The sequence below is a fragment of the Rana temporaria genome, chromosome 1 (assembly GCF_905171775.1).
Source record: "Rana temporaria chromosome 1, aRanTem1.1, whole genome shotgun sequence".
NCBI lineage: Eukaryota > Metazoa > Chordata > Amphibia > Anura > Ranidae > Rana > Rana temporaria.
Genome location: NC_053489.1, coordinates 267,953,290 through 267,973,381, shown reverse-complemented (window position 1 = coordinate 267,973,381; position 20,092 = coordinate 267,953,290). Strand labels below are relative to the sequence as shown.

The window sequence follows — 20,092 nt, the reverse complement described above, 5'->3', positions numbered from 1 at the left end:
CTCATTGTGCATACTAAGCTGTTGCCAGCAATCCTAATATTTGGTCAGGACAGCACAAACCCAACCATCAGAATGTCAGAAGTAAGAGAGCTGCTTATTTGCATACCTGCAGTTCTATTGGAGCCATGAAACCAAAAAGTATAAATGCAGAGTCATAGACAGAGTTTTAATAGCTCCCTCATTGCAGCTTATATAGAGGTTTTAATTTAGACCAAAGTGTGCTTAAAGGACATATTGACTTACACTGCCTAGGGGCAACTTCAACAAGCATTATAACTGTAGGACGCATCCCTACCAAAAACATATTTCTATAAAGAAACCATCAGTAAATCCCAGAGCTCTGTACACTAAGAACACATATCAAATGTCCAATAATACAGAAAACATAAAAGTCAAACTGTCCAGGCATTTGATTTTTGCATTATAAAAGGCCTGAGTTTCTAAAATTAAAAAAAATCAGTTTTAATAAAACAGTCTTAAACCTCACCATAATAGTACATTTTCATGCCAATATACACAAAGGAAGTGCAAAATGAGGTAGCCCATAAACAGCTGTTGGGATGAAAAGTATTTAGTGTTTGCCTTCTGTAAAATTATGAAAATACATTTTACATTGATTAGGAACATATTAATTTTCTATCCATGCCACAAAATCTGATGATCATTGAGATTAGATGTTACCAGTGTAGTACTGTATAACTATTAACCAAACTAATTGCAGGGATACAATTTCCTGTAATGCTGCCTGTCTTGTATTTCATTCATTGTCTTTACCATTAGCAGCCTATTCCTGTAACAGGGACAGAAATCGCTTGGCCATAACTATTAATATGGTGTCTTTTAATTGATCTCCATGGTTTCATCAGGTACTTTAGTATGTTAATGCTGATGTAAAGCAGCCTCATGCCATAAACGTCCAGCAAGCCTGTAGGCCTGCACTGCCCTCCTGCTGGCACCACTACTGCAGATGAATGAGGGTTGTAGGGCTTCATCAGATATTAGTTTCCATTTGTTGATGCCTAGATGCACTCGGCTGCTTTGGGCATATAAAAAAAAAAAAAAAAAAAAAAAAAAAAAGATATGAACCTCACATCTTCTCTTTGGCGGAGGTAGAATAGAGCTGTAATTATCACACTTCCCTTTCAAAATAATTCTATTGGCTGTTTAACCTGGTCAGATACAACATTTTAATGTAGAAAAAAAAAAATCTTCATAACAGTTAAAGGCAGACATTTAAAACAATACAATTATGATTTCCTGCGTCACAAAGAGAACATAACTCAACCACTATACCACAGTAGTAAAATCACTTTTAGCTACATTCTCTGCTTCCCACACACAAAATGCAATCTCAGCATAATACAGCAGAAACCATAGTAAGAGTTTTGTAAGGTAAACCGAGGAAGCGGAGTGAGTGGAGAGTTAAAGGTTCTAAGGAATATAAAGAAGAAATAAGAGCACAAGTGTTTACACTAATCTATTTTCTTAAGAAAAAAAAAAAGATAAATTCCAGCTGTTTGAGACACCAGGAAAGTGGTTATAGACTGACACTGTGTAAAAATTGTACTGAGATGATGTAAAGGGTGACGCACAGAAATGAACCATCTGCCTTAAAGGATACAACTACTATAGAAAGCAAATGGAAATTGCCAGAAAACACTGCTGTTAAAACAATAACTTAATTTACTTCTATATCTGTGCTGAGTACAGGAAAGAAAATTGTCAATTTTATAGTGGATACCTTGGTTAAAGTATTGTTGAACACAGTAAGTCTTTGCTGCACACTGGAGTTTGGAGTGTCCATCAGTGGGTACCTTTTCTGTTTCCCAACCTTTTATCATTATAAATATCTTACACAAACATGAAGCATTTTTCTACAAAAAGAGGAATTCAGCAGGTATGGGCACATTTTAGTCACAGGGGGCATCAAGCGATATTACCAAATCACACATTATGTTCAGCATCTGTCATTAAATTACATTTTAAAGCCTAAGTATACACAAACAAAACAGCACAAGGGACATTTCTTCTCCCAATTAACTACCACATTGTTTTCTACCACAGCCACATTTTACTCTGCGCCCACATCTCTTCACACATTCTTCTCAGCCCCAACTCAATACAATATCCCCAAGCCTGCGCAAACTCAATATTTTATTAAATTAAGAAATAAACCCACACAATATAAACCAAAAAAAGTGAATGTGGAGAAGTAACAAATATAAATGTATTCAAATATGATAAAATAAATTCTAAAAATATATGGGTTGAGACAGGGGTCGACAATCTCCGGGCGCCAGGTCGCAATTACGACAAGAAATTGTGACCTGGCGCCCGCACCCGCCGGTAATTGAGGCCGCGGGCTCAATTACCGGCTGCCGCGGGCCCACCGCGATCGCGCGTCGGGAGAGGTGGGGGCGCACGGAGGCACAGGATCCTGTGTCTTTGTGTGCCCCCACCTACCCCGGCGGGCCCGCGACGGCCGGTAATTGAGGCCGCGGCTTTGCGGCCTTGTGAAGTCCCAAGCTCTTCCTTCTGTGAGCTGTGACCTTCTGTGAGCTGGCACCATCTGGTGGTGGCCGTTGGCATTACATGTTAAACAGCAATTGTAATATGTAATTTTTCACTAATTTTCACTGCCATCTCCTTCCCTCTAATTAGAACCCCCAAACATTATATATATTTTTTATTCTAACACCCTAGAGAATAAAATGGCGATTGTTGCAATACTTTCTGTCACGCCGTATTTGGGCAGTGGTCTTACAAGCGCACTTTTTTGGGAAAAAAATACACTTTTTTAAATAAAAAAATAAGGCAACAATAAAGTTATCCCAATTTTTTTTTTTTTTAAGATAATGTTACGCAGAGTAAATTGATACCCAACATGTCACGCATCAAAATTGCGTCCGCTCGTGGAATGGCGACAAACTTTTACCCTTCAAAATCTCTATAGGCGACGTTTAAAAAAATCTACAGGTTGCATGTTTTGAGTTACAGAGGGGGTCTAGGGCTAGAATTATTGCTCTCACTCCAACGATCGCGGCGATACCTCACTTGTGTGGTTTGAATACCGTTTACATATGCGGGTGCTACTCACGTATGTGTTCGCTTCTGCGCGCGAGCTCGGCGGAATGGGGTGCGTTTTCTGGCTCCTAACTTTTTTAGCTGGCTCCTAGATTCCAAGCAAATTTGTCAAACCCTGGGTTGAGAGCATCATAAGACTAAGGTTAAGTCTAAAGATCAAGCAACCAAAAGAGATGCACCATGCTCTAGCACACTTCGCAGAAAAGTAGTGTCATCAAAACATAAATATAACTAAAATGTCCAAAAAATAGTCCAATTAAGGTGCTCAGAGCACAATCTTGACAAAAGGTGACACCTGCATATCGTGTCTTCACCAAATAAGTAAACAACACACTCACCAGAGATTTATGACCGCTTTTGCTCAAAGGAAGTCACAAAGCGCTTATTATATGTCTCCAACTTGCAATCTGTCATGCCAGGCCATGGAGTTCAGCTCCCTGTTCCATCCAACATAGATTCCCATACATTTGTACAAATGTATACATACCAGCATACACTTATTGGTGCTCCTGCACCTATAAGAGACTCTACATATATCCCAGTGGCATAAAGAAAAAGATAGAGGAGCCTCTTATAGTATACTACATTCAGTTTAATGAATAAAGGATTAAAATTGCACTTACATCAATTACAAATACTCAGGCATTGGAAAAAAACAAAAAATGTCAGTTTGCGTTCCACCTGCGCTCCAAACACCGGAAGTGACGTGTCACAGAAAGTCCCTCCCAACATCAGCAACACGTTTACACCTTTTTATGCACTGCTGCCATCCTACATCTATAATTTACCTATAATTAAAACTTAAGTATAATCAATATGCTAAATATATCATACTTAATTTCTAGATTTTGGTGTTATGATATCCCCAAAAAAATGTAGTTATATGTTATTATGGACATTTTCCATAAGGAATTAAAGAAGGACATCTAGTGGCTAAATAGAAGAAAAGACATGATCCACAAAATAAGTAAAAAAGTACTTTTATTGATACGTTTTACTACACGATGTTACTCGGTGGGATATCTTAGACCCATCTGGCCATGTGTTTGTTCTTTTTTACTTTTTTAATTATTTTTGTGGCACATACTCCTCTGCGTACTTGTTGTCCACGCAGTGAAGTGGAAAGGAAGCACTTCTCTCACATGTCCAGACTGCTGCATACCTGTCGGATGGGGCTCTGGTAGCACATAAGACCAGGAGCTGGGGTATGCAGCCCCTAGGCTAGACAGAAGGGTTTTAGATCATCTGATAAAAGTTATCCTGCTCAAGTCAGGATTATACCCCACTCCTCACTACACTGAGCTCTACTCCCTGTCATTCAACTGTCAAATGCCAAATGTTCAGTGGGCATAAGGGGCTCTAGCCCCTGAATAGCCAGTTTTGGGGCCTACTAGGCAGAAAGCAGGGCTACAATCATGGCTCCAGCATTAAAATCTTTTGAAGACAAAAATCCACACATTTAGCACATCAGCACTGTTGTTATGTTACAGAAATGTTGTAGCATCACATTTTTTTCAGCTTAATCCCAGTACAGAGAATGAGCAGCTAAGTGGGAATCCCAGGGCAAAGGCAGACAGTAGATTCACAGTTTAGGCCACAGACTAGAACTACACTTTCTGCTTACCATGACCAATAACAAAGCGGTTCCAGCACAGGCGTCCCAGAAACTGTCCAAGAACAGGGAATTTTTCAATCGCTGCATTTGTACTCTGCAAAAATAATCAACAGGGATATCTGAATATTGTGACTTTTACCTTTTCAGTCTAAACTGTTTCTAAAAAAAATTTTTAATAACTAAAAAATGTAACATTGCGCAAAAAATTATATTTGTACCACATTTTACAGCTGGACCCCAGGCAGATGTAAATGGCACACACATTAATACAGCTCTTTATTTATTAACACATCATCAAATGCATTTTTAGTGCATACAGATTACGCATCTGGATACGGTATGACTCGGTATCACTCCTTTGCAGTCTACTGTACAGCAGGGCTCAGAGAGGGGGGCAGAGAATAAGCTCAAAGAGCCATTCAGCTGTGTTGCAGTGCAAGAAGCAGGCTGATAGGATGAGAGAGCAAAGTGCCATAGAAATTAGATCATCAATGTGTTGCTTCTCCTTTTGCTGTCCACTCACAGAGAAGAGGTGGGGGGCAGGCCTGTAAGTGCAAGTACAAAGTAATACTGCAGCAGGGAAAGTTTATCTCAGGAATAGGCGAACAGAAATACAGCTATTTTGGCAGGTAAAACAGCATGAAGTTATGTATTTGTCAGCAATGCAGCAAGATCACAATTTGATATCACATAACAAAAGATATAATATATAAAAAAGATATAACGAATACAGTTAAAGTACAATTAACAAAAACAGGTACAATTAAAACTAAAATATTCAAAAAGGGGTATTTTAATGTTATTCTTCAGCCATCTAATTTTTAACCTGCTTATCTATCTATAACACACTAAAAGTGACATAAATGAAAATGTTGTTTTTATACAACAAAGGGTTTGTGGGTGGGGGGTTTATTTTGTACCCAATCAGTTCATGTGATTAGCTTATTTTTTTACACACAATTATGCACAAAGTTTGATGTCAGATTTCAGTCATTCCTGGAAATCCTTAAAGTTAGCTGCTATGATCTTTTTGTTCTTGGTGAAATACAGAGATGCCTATGTATATATTTTCTTTTTTACAACACTAGAATCTATTACTTGATTATAGTAGGCAGACCCTTCCATTTAGGCAGGCTGTTGGAGGATGTTGCTGGAATGGCCTGACCCGATGTCTACACAACAAAATCAGATAAGAATCTGCGAATACATTTTCTGAAAATCTAAACATATGTATTTAGAGCAGAGGGGATTTTTCCCTCAACTAAAGTAGAGTTTCACTTAAAAAAAAAAATACAAATTTTGAAAAGATTATTGCAGTGTGTGCTAAAGGACTACTAGTAAACTAAACTAAACAAGAATATCACAAAGTTGTAAGGAATGTGAAAACACAGTAAAAGTATAACAGACCACCAATAAGAAATGTTTTTGTAGATTTTCTTTTAAACCTACATTGTGATGGCTCATTCTTTTCTACCTGCTACCACATTTATAGCTACATCATACAGTTTTAAGTAAGTGCTGAACAGGGATAATGCACATGTAAAAAACCTGCTAACCATCTCCTGCTGTTGCAATAAACATAACATCTTTGTTTTACATGCGTGGCTCACTCTAGACTTGCTGGGGCCATGCACAGAGACAGTCCATTGAGAGCCAACCTAATAACTGTACCAAAGAGCTACACAACACACAAAGTGGCATAGGCTCCTCATTATAGCTAGTGATAAATCAGGGTTATTGCCCTGCTGCAGCAGTTATAGCTAGCAAGCCAGAGATGCTGTTGTTTACTATTGCTATTAACAAGCTACATTAATCTTAAATACATGGGACCTGCTTCTTGCCAGCAATTGCGACCCACCAAGAGACAACAAGATTGAAGCTAATTGGGTTGGCAAGGATTAAGAGATCTTTTGTCTGTGTGGTAGAAAATGTGGTTTGAATTTGTGGTTTTGTGTTACTGTATTGTCATTCAAAAATTGGAACATCAACATCATATGTTGCTTTTTTGGATAGAAATGCATACTGTACATTTGTATTTATGGAAAAGAAATTCATAAAGTATGGTTGCAGAAAAACACTCATGAAGAAAACGAATGGCAGTAAGTGTAGCTAGGTAATTAGAACACAGTTTTCTGGTACAGAAAAAGCTATTAAGAATGGAAGTCCCACATGATAGTAAGTGCATGAGACTAAAATAATATATTTGATATACTTACCAGATTGAGGTTATTATTCATGTTAAACCACTGGAATGAAATGAAAAACCTCCATGACAATAAATCACGAAATGAGGAAACAGATTACTATGTCTTTTAATCCTTATTTGACGCTTCGATAAAGAAACATACCTCAAGGTCAACACCATAAGTCTGCAAACTGATGTGAGACTGAAGGTTTGATGAAACTTAGACTGTGGGTTAATACTCAACCTATATTTAAGGGTAATTTCTTTCAATAAGCTACTTACCATATGTTTCAAAGTTTCATAAATCTGCAACAGGAACTCATGTAATTTTGGCAAGTGAAGGCAGACATCTTCCTGGATTATCAAAGTGGTAGTATCACTCCATTCAACAGCTTTTCTAAGCCAATTCCCAATCTCCATCTCAGAGACTTCGGTGGCCATTATTACACAGAGGATGCCTCATAAGCCAAAAGCAGATACTGTCTTCTGATTTGGAAAGTCTGAAATTAAAAACAAGGTTGCGACTTACTGTATGTGCTAAAAATACAAGTTGATAACATAAAAAATAGGATTTTTTGTATTCACCGTAAAATCATTTTCTCTGAAGTCCATGGACGGACACAGCTCCTTAAATCTTGACAAGTGGGTTATGTTCCCTGTTTACAGGAGAGGACTAGGCAGAAACATGTTAAATAGTTAAATACATGTTACATTAACAGAGTTGAACAGCCCCGCCAGACATAACCCTCCTCACTGTAGCATGCAGCCTCAGTTCGTAACAAGCAGTACAAACCTAAAAAGGAGGGGTGGGAGCTGTGTCCGTCCATGGACTTCAAAGAAAAGGATTTTACGGTGAGTACAACAAATCCTATTTTCTCTTATCGTCCATGGACGGACACAGCTCCTTAAATCTTGACAAGTGGGACGTCCCCAAGCAGTGTCAAAAAACGAGGGGTGGGAAATATATCAGTAAAACCAATTTTAACTTCACCCCAAAACAAGCAGAGCTCCTCAACGGAGGAGGTGCAACTTTAAACACCCGCCGGCAAAAACTAGTGGCTGGAAAAAACATAAGATGCACTCATAGCAACCATGTAAATTCTGGAAAAAAACGTGAACGGATGAGCAAGTCGCCGCCTCGCACACCTGTGAGACCGACACATGAGGTCGGAAAAAAACTCAGGAAGCACCAATTGCCCTGGTGGAAAGTGCCGTGACCTGAAAGGGGGGCCCGCCCCTTAGGAGCATAGGCCTGTACAACGGCCTGCCTGATCCACTGAGAAATGGTGGTCGACGAGACCGCCAGGCCCTTTTGTGGACCAGACACCGACACAAAAGAGTCAGAAGCTCCGAAACGGAGCCGTAGTAGGCCGGTATACCCTCAAAGCGCGTACCACCCCTAAAGTATGAAAGGCCGAAAACCTCCTTCGGAAGGAGGGAAGGTCGCGGGCGCGCCATCACCTAATCCTTATGGAGGATCAAGAATGGCGGCTTGCAAGACAAGACCGCCAACTCAGAAAACCCTCTAACAGAGGTAAAGGCCACTAAAGGGGCCACCTTCTGAGATAGTGTCAAGAGAAAATCTCTCTGATGTTTCCAAAGGAAGGTTCCTGAAGAACCGAGAGCACCAGAGTAAAAACTCATGGGGGAAGAGATGGGCCAAGAGGGGAAAGTATATGACAAACCCCCTGCACACAAAAAAAGGAGACCCACCAGGGAACGGGTCGCAAAAAGGCCACTGAAAGAACACAGCCAAGGCTGAAATCTGCCCCCAAACGGTGCTTTAAGAAATGTTTAGATCCACTCCAAGCTTTAAAAAACAGCAGGACCCTGGACACAGTGTACGTCCGTGGACGTCACTCCATCCCTTCGCACCAAAAGAGGTGCGACGGTAGATCCTCCGGAAGAAGACTACGGTGCCCTCAGCATTGTTGAGATGACAGACAGACCCCGGTCACCTAAAGTCTTGTGTGTACGGGGCCTAAGTGCAAGCTCCTAGCTGAAAACCCATGGTGCCGACGCCAGATCAAAAGGGAGGGCCACAGGCTGATAGAGACCCTCTCTCATCACGAATCACATAAAAAAAACACTGTGACATACGCAAAACGGGACATGCATGTATGCATCCCTGATGACCGAGGACGTCAGGGCAACCCCCGGATGGAGCGCATCTACCACCGAACAAATGGATTCCATGCGGAACTACCCGACGTTCACAAAGGTATTTAGGGCCTGAGGCCCATAGAAAACCCCAAAACTCTCGTCCTGCAGGAAAGGTAAAATTACCCCGCAGCTTAGCAAATCCCACACTGCCCAAGGCAGACCGACAGGCCGGGAGAGGAAGACACGAGGAAAGAACTTTGTTCTGTGGATAGGAGGAAACCCTATCTAGTACTCCGAAGAGACCACCTCGCAGACGCACTGGTTGGAGCAGGGAGGTTTCACCGAATTGTGAACCTGCAAGCCGCCCTTCCCACCTAGAGACAGGGAGGGAAGACTACATACATTGGCAGGATTTGGGTGCCGGCGTGATCGGCTTACGCACCCAGGGACGGATTAGTCCCCCAGCTGGGCCATTGACGGCCTGGGAGGGTTGCCCCTAAATAATACACACACATAGGGGCAGATTCACAAAGAGTTACGCCGGCGTATCAGTAGATACGCCGACGTAACTTGGAATCTAAGCCCGTCGTATGTTTAAGTGTATGCTCAAACTGAGATACACTTAAACCTGCCTAAGATACGATGGCCTGTGCCGTCGTATCTTAGGGTGCAATATTTACGCTGGCCGCTAGGTGACGCTTCCATTGAGTTTGGCATAGAATATGCAAATGAGTAGATACACCGATTCACGAACGTACGCTTGCCCGTCGCAGTAAAGATACGCCGTTTCCGTAAGAGATACGCCGCGTAAAGATAAACATGCCACCTAGGTGGCGTATCCTATGTAAAGTATGGCCGTCGTTCCCGCAGCACAATTTTAAAATTTTACGCCGTTTGCGTAACTCGTCCGTGAATGGGGCTGGACGTCAATTACGTTCACGTCGAAACAAATGACGTCCTTGCGACGTCATTTGGAGCAATGCACACTGGGATATTTTACGGACGGCGCATGCGCCGTTCGTTCGGCGCGGGGACGCGCATCATTTGAATGATACCCGCCCCCTATCCGCCAAATTTTAATTCCGCCGCGTGATTTACGCTACGCCGCCTCAACTTTACAGGCAAGTTCTTTGTGAATAAAGCACTTGCCTGAAAAACTTGCGGCGGCGTAACGTAAATGACATACGTTACGCCAGCAGAAAGATCCGCTGATCTTTCTGAATCTGGCCCATAGTATGTATGTATATTATGTAGGTGTATGCACACATGCCTTTGGAGGAAACCGGAGTACCCGGAGGAAACCCACGCAGACACAGGGAGCGACAATGCAAGCTCCAGGCAGATTGGTGTCAGTGTCCGGATTTGAACCAATGACTCTCTTGCTGCCAAGTAATGGAGTTAGGCACTACACCACCGTGTGCATAAAACCATTCTGAAACCAAAGCCCTGGATAACAAGGGCGCAGCATACAATGAAGCATCACAGACCTATATGAGGCCCTGGACCAGCTGGTCCGCTAGCCTAATAACCTCAGGAGAGAGTCGGTGCTCCTCCACTGTCTGGTGCAAAATGCTCACTCCGTGAGTTGTATACAGCACTAGGGGTCAGGACTACTCCAAGATGGTGGACAAGCGTTCAGAACGCGGCCACAGGAAAATGGCCGGCGCAATGTAAGCTGCGCCATAGCGCGGCTACGACAAAATAGCCGCCAATGGGAGTTTTCACCAGCGCCGACTGAGACTCCAGAGTAGTGACCACAATAGGCCGCAAGCAAGACCCCAGCATGGTAAACATGGAACGGGTCAGTACTTCGGATCTTCTATCAGTCAGATCCATACAAGCGGGGGTTCCCGCCCAGCGGTGAGGGACTACAAAAGCCCTCAGCGGCTTTTCTCATTCCGCATCTCAGAAATGATCAAAGAAAGGCACAGAAGGAAAAAACCTACACAGCGGTCTGATTTGTGTGATGCAAAAAAGACCGAGCCCTCGGCGGAAACCCAGCTGCACTGTCCAGCTTAGGAGAGTCCCTTGCAGCAGTAAAAAGCGCACCCATAAATGCCTTATTCTGCTCTTTTTTTTTTACTAGGTACCTGGTCCATGGCTTCATAACAGAGCATTGCCCAGGGAATAACGGGGGAAGGGGGCACTCTTTTCCCGCCCGCCCGCAGTCCACCCCCACCCTGGCACAAACGTGTCCAGGACTAACAGTAAAAATTCTGTGGGAATCCCAGGTGCTAACACCTGCTGCCACCACCAGCATGTGGGGAAGGACCCAGATACTGACTCCAAATATTAATTAATATTTACATAGTGTGTATTATAATATGCACACCTGTCCTTACAAATAGACAAAAGCTCCTAAAGCCCTATTCAGGTCCTCTCACCCACTTGCTGCGCTTACCAGGGGTAACCAGGGGATTCACCTCAGGAGCAGACTGCCCAGCGATGCCGTCCGCTCTCAGCACACAGCGTGAGAGGAAAAGAACCATGAGGTAACTGTGCGGCATCTGTAGGGACCTGTGTTTAAACAGGAAAAGCCTCCTAGGGCTTTTTTATTTAAGGATTAGGGCCCTTTCACACGTACGGACCGTATGTCCGCATTTTTATCCGTCCGTTTGCGGATGAAAACGGGACATACATGGGTCCCTTTGTGATTACGGGTGTCAGCGGATGAACATCCGCTGACACCCGTAATTTGTCCACCTCCGCAAAGATCAGCATTTGCGGACGGAATGAACACGGACATAGGGTCTGTGTTCATCCGATCCCCCATAGGGGAGAGGGGAGGAAAGACAGAGCGGTCCCTGCACAGTGTGCGGGGACCGCCCTGTCAGCTGCCAGCTCAGCTGGGATTTTACGGAGGATCCACGCTGAGCTTTGCGGACACACGGAGCGGATCATTACTGATCCGCCCCATGTGAAAGGGCCCTAAGACACAGATACAGCATAAAAAGCAAAACCTTTACAGGTGTCACCAATCAGTCAGCGTCCAACTAGTCGCTGAAGTATAATCATAAACATCTATGCTCATCACAGGGATTTTTACCTCACAGGAAAGCCCAATACAAAAAAGAAAAAACACAGGCCAGATAACACAGTCCCCTCAGGAAGGCCCACTCCCCCCTGACAGCGGCAATGTTAGCAATGCAGCAAGGGAAAAGGAGCAGGGAAGGGAGGACCCCCGAACCCCAGGAATGCCCAGGAATGCCCAGCCGTACCAACCCACCGAAGCAGGAGGGACTGTACTTACCCGTCCAAGCGAAGACTCGCTGACACATTCCTGACAGAACTACAATCGCAATGGAGGTAGCTGTCGGCCCGGTCCACTGTGAGTGAGACAAAACCACAGCCCAGTCATATCTGGACCTCGGAGCAAAGCTCACCGGCCCCCCCAGGAGTCATGGGGTATGGCGTAGCAGACCAAGCCTCTTTGCAAAGGTGTGCCCACGCTTGCTGGTCGGACTGAGTAGACTACAAGGATCTATATTATCCAGCCGGTCTCTCAGCCGACAGTTGAAAGAAGATTCTTCAAGAAAAAGTAAAATTAAAATAAAATTTCTCCTCAGGGCGCTGGGCCCAAAGGGAGCCATACGTCCTTTTCCTTGCTAGGCAGAACGAAACTGTGGCTGCATGCTACCTTGAGGAGGGTTATGTCTGGAGGGACCGCCCCCTGGGCGGGGCTGGTTAACTCTGTTAATGTAACATGTATTTAACATGTTTCTGCCTAGTCCTCTCCTGTAAACAGGGAACATAACCCACTTGTCAAGATTTAAGGAGCTGTGTCCGTCCATGGACGATAAGAGAAACAAAGTTTTAGCATGATAAAACAGCACAAAATTGTTCTGTGACCAAGGATAAACTAGAGGTCAAAAACGCAACTAGATTTTTGAATGAACGTTCGTACAAAAATGTGTACGCACATCCATACAAGTTTTTCCAGCACATTTGACCACTTGTCAAATGTCATTTGAAAGTACTTCAAAATAAATGTTGTTTGCTTTTAACATTTGACTTTGAAGTGAATGTAATTTCCCTAAAAAAAAAACAGACACAAAAAAAAATTGTGCGTCTTTGCCTCTGTTTTAGGGCCGAATTCAGGAAAAGACTCTGCCCTGATTCATCCCTGAAACTGAGAACAGGGACGGACAGAGTTGCTGTGCGATCCGCAGCCAGTTTAGGTGTGAACCGAGCCTTAATGACAATTGCATTATCATACAACACAGTAACCATATGACATTTTTATCATTTTTTTCCACACAAATTAAGCTTTATTTTGGTATTATTTAATCACTACTGGGGTTTTTTTTGTTTGTTTTTTTGCTAAACAAATGAAAACATTTTTGAAAAAAAAAAAAATTCTGCAAATAAGTAATTTTTCTTCTTCACTGATGTGCACTGATTAGGCTGTACAGATGGGCACTGATAAGCTGTTAAACCAACAAAAAAATAACATATCCCCGATAGATGTGCTGCTAGATAGACCTAGGGATCCTGTAAAGCCTCGTACACACGATAGGTTAACCAGAGGACAACGGTCTGAAGGACCGTTTTCATCGGTCAAAACCAATCGTGTGTGGGCCCCATAGGTTATTTAACCAAAGGTTAAAAAAAGCCAACTTGCTTTAAAATTAACCTATGGATTGGTAACCAATAGGTCAAAACCGATCGTTAGTAGGCAAGACCATCGCTTAAAAAACCCATGCATGCTCAGAATCAAGTCGACGCATGCTTGGAAGCATTGAACTTCGTTTTTTTCAGCACGTCATTGTGTTTTACGTCACCGCGTTCTGACACGATCGGTTATTTAACCTATGGTGTGTAGGCGTGACGGACCATCAGTCAGCTTCATCGGTTAACCTATGACAACGGTCCTTCAGATCGTTGTCCTCTGGTTAACCTATCGTGTGTACGAGGCTTAAGTGGTCACTCCTCCTATACGAGGTTACTGCCGTAGCCAAAACATACATGCAAAAAAATATACTATCATACAGGGAGAGTCCAAGAAGCAGAGAGACCCTGAAGATAAAGGAAGCTACTTTAGGCAGTGATGGACAATACTCAGGATATTGATAGAAAATATAAATTTTAATAAGTTGTATAGAAAATCCCTACATCAATAAAATCACAGCAAAAAAGCTACCAATAGTCAATCACAAAAATGAACTACTAAATACCAGGCAGTGTTGCACCAGCAAACATAGTTTACCGTGTACGTGCAAACAAATAACACATAAGGACATAGACTAACATGAAACAAAAATAACAAAGACAGTCCGGACGCCTAAGGCCGCGTACACACGGTTGGACAAAACCGATGAGAATGGACCGAGGTTCAGTTTCATCAAACCGACCGTGTGTATAGCCCATCGGTCTGTTGTCCTTTGGTCCAAAATTTTAAAACATGCTTTAAAATCGAACTGATGGCCTGCTCCCCCGATCGGTCCAAACCGATGGTTAGTACAGAAAGCATCTGTTCAAAACCTGCGCATGCTCAGAATCAAGTCGACGCATGCTTGGAAGCATTGAACTTAGTTTTATTCAGCATGTCCTGTGTTTGACGTCCCCGCGTTCTGACCCGATCGGTTTTTGGAACAATGGTGTGTACGCACATCAGACCATCAGGCCACTTCAGCGGTGAACCAATGGAAATGGCCCGTCGGACCATTCTCATCGGTTTGGAACGACCGTGTGTACGCGGCCTAAATGTCCGCACTTGTTGGGGTCCCAAACAGTAAACCACCGTATAACTGCATTAAATAATAATGATATGTAAATATAGGGGACAAGCCAACAAATGCATCCCCGCAGGGGATGATAAGGAGATAGCCGTTATGTAATAATGGTATTGAAGCTATGGTACTGACAACCCAGTTGCTGATGAAAATCCAGAGTTGTTGTTGCAAGGGTGCAATTAATAACAAAGTGTCCCTCTGTATGTGGATGCTTCCAAATATTTCAGAGCTAGGCTTCAGCCGGGCTATACGTGACTAGTGTCCAGCAATTCCACTATATGGGAGTGGGTAATGTAGCTAGCAATGTCCGCTGTATGCTGATCTTCTGTAACAAATTGCTGCTGAAGGCAAAGATCCAGCGGGTTAGTTCGGTTGCCTTCAGTTACCTCATAGACATAGGTGTCACTGAAGCAGACTTACTGTATGTGCTAAAAATACAAGTTGATAACATAAAAACAAGGTATTAGCATGATAAAACAGGACAAAATTGGCCTGTGACCAAGGATAAACTAGAGGTCATAAACGCAACTAGATTGCTGTGCAGTGGGGGAGAGAGCAGAAAGAAACAGAAAATATACCCCAACCTGCTCATTGAACGCCTTTACCTATCACTATCCTGGGAAGAGATAGTGTATGTGTCCTGGGATAAAGATCCAGCTGATACAAAGGGTGGCTTGGTATCCCATGGAGAGGTGAAAAAGTTCGCTAAGGAAGGATTTTCTGCTGTGGATCAACTTCCATGTCCAGAGCCTGGTGAACCAACCCCGATGTGCTGAGCCCTTTGATCTCCGTAATAGAGATCCAGTCGGTAATCGGACAATTTATCTACCTTTACCTGATGGAAGCATAATACTGAAGATTTGTATCCCTGCTCCTGTGTTTGATTGAATCCTTGCAGGTTTTTTTTGCTTCTTTTTTGGACTTTAAGGTTCCTTTTTATTGCTTTTCTGTTGGACTTTAAGTGATCATTCAGGATTATTGCTGAAAGTGTGCCGCAGTTTTCATTCACTTATATTGCTGCTTGCTTTCATCACTTGTGTATGAGCGGTATTGGGCCAGATTCAGAAAGATGCGCGCATCTTTCTGCTGGCGTAACGTATCTCCGATACGTTACGCCACTGTAACTTTGGGCGCAAGTTCTGTATTCAGAAAGAACTTGCTCCCTTATTTACGGCGGCGTAACGTATGTGTTGCGGCGTAAGGCCGCGTAATTCAAATGGGGATGTTGGGGGCATGTTGTATTAAAATTTGTCTTGACCCCGCGTTTTTTATGTTTTTTTTAAACGGCTTATGCGCCGTCCGTAAAATATCCCAGTGTGCATTGCGCCAAAGTACGCCGCAAGGACGTATTGGAATCGACGTGAACGTAAATGATGTAAAGCCGTATTTGCGAACGACTTACGCAAACGACGTAAAAATTTCAAAACTTGGCGCGGGAACGGCCATACTTAACATTAGCTACGCCTCATATAGCAGGGGTAACTATATGCCGAAAAAAGCCGAACGTAAACGATGTAAAAAAATGCGCCGGCGGGATGTACGTTTCTGAATCGTCGTATCTACCTAATTAGCATATTCCTTGCGTAAACATACGGAAGCACCACCTAGCGGCCAGCCTGAAATTGCAGCCTAAGACACTTACACCTGTTGGATCTTAGGGATATCTATGCGTAACTGATTCTCTGAATCAGGCACATAGATACGACCTCCCGCACTCAGAGATACGAGAGTTTCAGGAGATACGCCGTCGTATCTCTTTTCTGAATCTGGCCCATTGTGTTTATATTCACATTAATTCTTATGTTTTTTTTTCAAGTTTATATACATATACACTTTTATAGTCGCTTGTTTATGCGATTTTTTAGGTTGCGCATTATTTTCACTTTATTACATTTATTTCCAGTTTACTATTCAAACTATTTCTATAATTGCAGCACCTTTTCTTTGTCATATATTTTTTGTCATATTTGGAATTTTGTCCCAGTGGGGACAAGTATTATCCACATGTATATTACATTTTCTCACATGGTGGCATTGTTTTGCACTTTGTTGCACTATTACACACCCCGTTTCTTTGGGGATAGCGCGGATTAACCCTACTACACAAGTTCTACATGTGAATGGCTGGGATTGGACACAGCTGATCACATGGTAAAGGGTGGCTGTGATTGGCCACAGCGATTAGAGTGCGCACCCCAGGGGCCATGAACGCTCTCCCAGAACAACAGAGCTGCGCTTTAGATGCTTTTAAGCTATGACGCGGTATTGAAGTGGTTAAGGACTATGCTTTTTTCATCATTGTCTCAACCAAGACAATTGAAACTGAGCGCATAACTCCTAATCTCAATCTCCTAGCTCAATCTGCGCTGCAGCATATACCTGTTGGCTGGGAATTCTCTCCACTGTCAGAATAAAAAAACACAACGGGGAGGATTCTTTTTGATTTTCCAAATCATTTGGTGGAGGGGGGATTATTATTGTGTGGGAGTTGTTTTTCAGGGGTCCATAAAGACAATGATGAGCGAGTTTGGGGTGAAGGAACTTAACTGGCCTGCACAGAGTCCTAACCTTAACCAGATAGAACACACTTCTAAACCTTGTGGACAGCCTTCCCAGAAGAATTGACGCCGTTATAGCTGCAAAGGGTGGGCCAACTCAATATTGAATTATATATATATATATATATATATATATATATATATATATATATATATATATTACACACACACACACCTACACGCACACAGTTGTGCTCATAAGTTTACATACCCTGGCAGAATTTGAGTTTGTGGCCATTTTTTGGAGAATATGATAACACAAAAACTTTTCTTTCACTAAGACTCCATTTACACAGGGGCAACACGACTTTCAGCACGACTTTGGGAGGCAACTTGGACACGACTAGAGTATGAATCACAGCGCGACATGGGGCAACTTACAAGGCAACTTCAAGTTGCCTCCAGAACAGGAGGCTTTCCAGTGGCCAATCAAACAACAATCAGCTCTGAGGGAGTGAGGGGTTTGCCTGAGAAAAGTATCTTCTCTTTCTGTATTGTTGCTTCTGTTAAGACAGTGATCCGACTTCTGAGGCGACTTCCATTGAAATCAATGGGTATAAGTTGCCTAGAAGTCGCCTAGAAGTCGGATTGAAGTAGTACAGGAACCTTTTTTGAAGTCGGAGCAACTGCAGTAGTGTGCATTAAGATGGCTCAATTCACTTACATTGATTTTCTCATGCAGCGCAAATTGAGGCGACTAGGGGCGACTTGAAGTCGGATCCAAAGTCGTCCTAGTGTAAATGGGCTCTTGTGCTTAGTGTTTGGCTGAAGCTATTTATTATCAATCAACTGTGTTTACTCTTTTTAAATCATAATAGCAACAGAAACTACCCAAATGCCCCCGATCAAAAGTTTACATACCCTGGAGATTTTGGCCTGATAACATGCACACAAGTTGACACAAAGGGGTTTGAATGGCTATTAAAGGTAACAATCCTCACCTGTGATCTGTTTGTTTGTAAATAGTGTGTGTGTATAAAATGTCAATGAGTTTCTGGACTCCATAGACCCAGTTCACACTGGGGCGACACAACAGGCGGCTCAGCCGCCTGACGTGTCGCGTCCCATTCAATGCATTGGAACCGTTCTAATAGGAGCGACGCAAGTCGCTCCGACTTAGAAAAAGGTTCCTGTACGACTTCGGGGGCGGCTCGGGGCGACCTGCATTGACTTCTATACAGAAGTCGTTTTGCAAATCGCCTCTGAAGTCGTCCTCAGGACGACTTGCAAAGTCGCCCCCGAAGTCGTGCCGCTGCTGTGTGAACCGACTCTTACAGACCCTTGCATCTTTCTCCCAGTGCTAGCTACATGTTTATAGTTTAAAAATTGATATTTGCACTGTTTAGTTATTTTAGGTACTTTTTTGCAGTGTAAGTAAAAAATGTCTGATCAATATTCCTATCGCACACGTTCCCGGTAGATATGGCTCATAAAATGGTGGGTGCTGCGGCAATTACCAGTTGGGTCCTGGAAACATACTGGATACATACATTAGGCATGGTACAGCCTGGTGGTCTCAACACTAATCTATCTCTCACGTTTCATTGATGGCAGATGATGATCTCTTCGCTACTCTTGATTTTTTCTTCTACTGTTTATTTTACAATGATGATGTTAAACCTGTATAATTTCAGTTGATGTCTAGTCTGGGCAATGCCTCATCGGGTATGATTCATACTATGTTCTATGTTTATTACCTTTTCCTCTTTTTCTTAGAATGCAACCAGAGCTTAGCGTTTAAAATTAGTTCAAGGACAATATCCCAATACACCACTACATGCAGGTGATTATCAGTAAGGACCCCAGGCGTCTCTCCTCGTAACAGAAGTTTGGGGGTTCTCTACATCATATCACATTTGGCATGTAGAGATGTATTAAGGCCACTAGGGGAGATGCTATGGAATAACATCAACCCCTAGCATAGAAAAGTTAAAGAGAACAAATAATTAGGACGAGGCCTACAAGGATTTGTACTCATGTCGGGCACGTAATAATAGAAGTTGTAGTAACAACTGTAGCTTGCATATAACAAGTACTTTAATTGAGTAGTAGTACTTGTATATGAGAGGTAGTATAGCTCAGGTAGTTATAGTAGCATACTTGAGGTAAATTGGTAGATGTAATACGATTGCGTATGAGAGGCAGTATTGCTCAGGTAAATATAGTAGCATTCTTGAGGTATTTATTTGTAGAAGAATATGAAAGGCAGTATAGCTCAGGTAAATATAGTTGTAGACATGAGCTATAGTTATAGATGTAGCAATGCACACATATGAGAGGCGGTATAGCTCAGATAATTATAGTAGCATACTTGAGGTAACTTGCTATAATGATTTAGAGGTAACTGTCCCTTTTAGGTACTCCTTTGCAATAAGCTTTAGTACATTATTATCTTCCAGACGATCTAGTAATATCCACACGGTATTCGTAATAGTACAATAGTAATAGATGAATCATTAGCATTAGATCTTCCTATAGAACTACAAGTGAAAGAATGTCTACTTATCCGTTTGTAGATCTGTATGCAGGAGATGGAATGTCCATAGTGCAAGATGTTCATGGCATGAAAGTAGTTCCCATCAATGCAGTTGTTGTAGGAAGTCTTAGCAGCAAACTAGCAGTTGTTTCCTGGAGCTGTGTTCCGGCAGAGGGAGTAAGGACAGCAGCATGCCTGAGCTGACAGGGTAAGCCTGCCTGTACGGCTGACACTAAGGCTGGCAATAATAGAACAACGCCTGTATCTCCTATGCATGCCTTTATAGGCAGGAGATCAGGTGTAGTGCATTGCAGTGAGATTTAAATAGAGCGCTGTATA

General features: G+C 42.7%; 1 protein-coding gene across 2 annotated transcripts in view; it reads right to left on the bottom strand.

Moving 5' to 3' along the window:
• FANCC (FA complementation group C) overlaps positions 1-20,092 on the bottom strand; it is a 306,329-nt gene that overhangs the window by 250,736 nt on the left and 35,501 nt on the right. For both annotated transcript variants that reach the window (XM_040355483.1, XM_040355482.1), the window contains exons 2-3: positions 7,167-7,384; positions 4,709-4,793 (exon numbers count right to left, since the gene is read on the bottom strand). In XM_040355483.1, coding sequence (XP_040211417.1) covers positions 4,709-4,793; positions 7,167-7,325 — 244 coding nt within the window. In that variant the 5' untranslated portion in view covers positions 7,326-7,384. The remainder of the gene's footprint in view (positions 1-4,708; positions 4,794-7,166; positions 7,385-20,092) is intronic.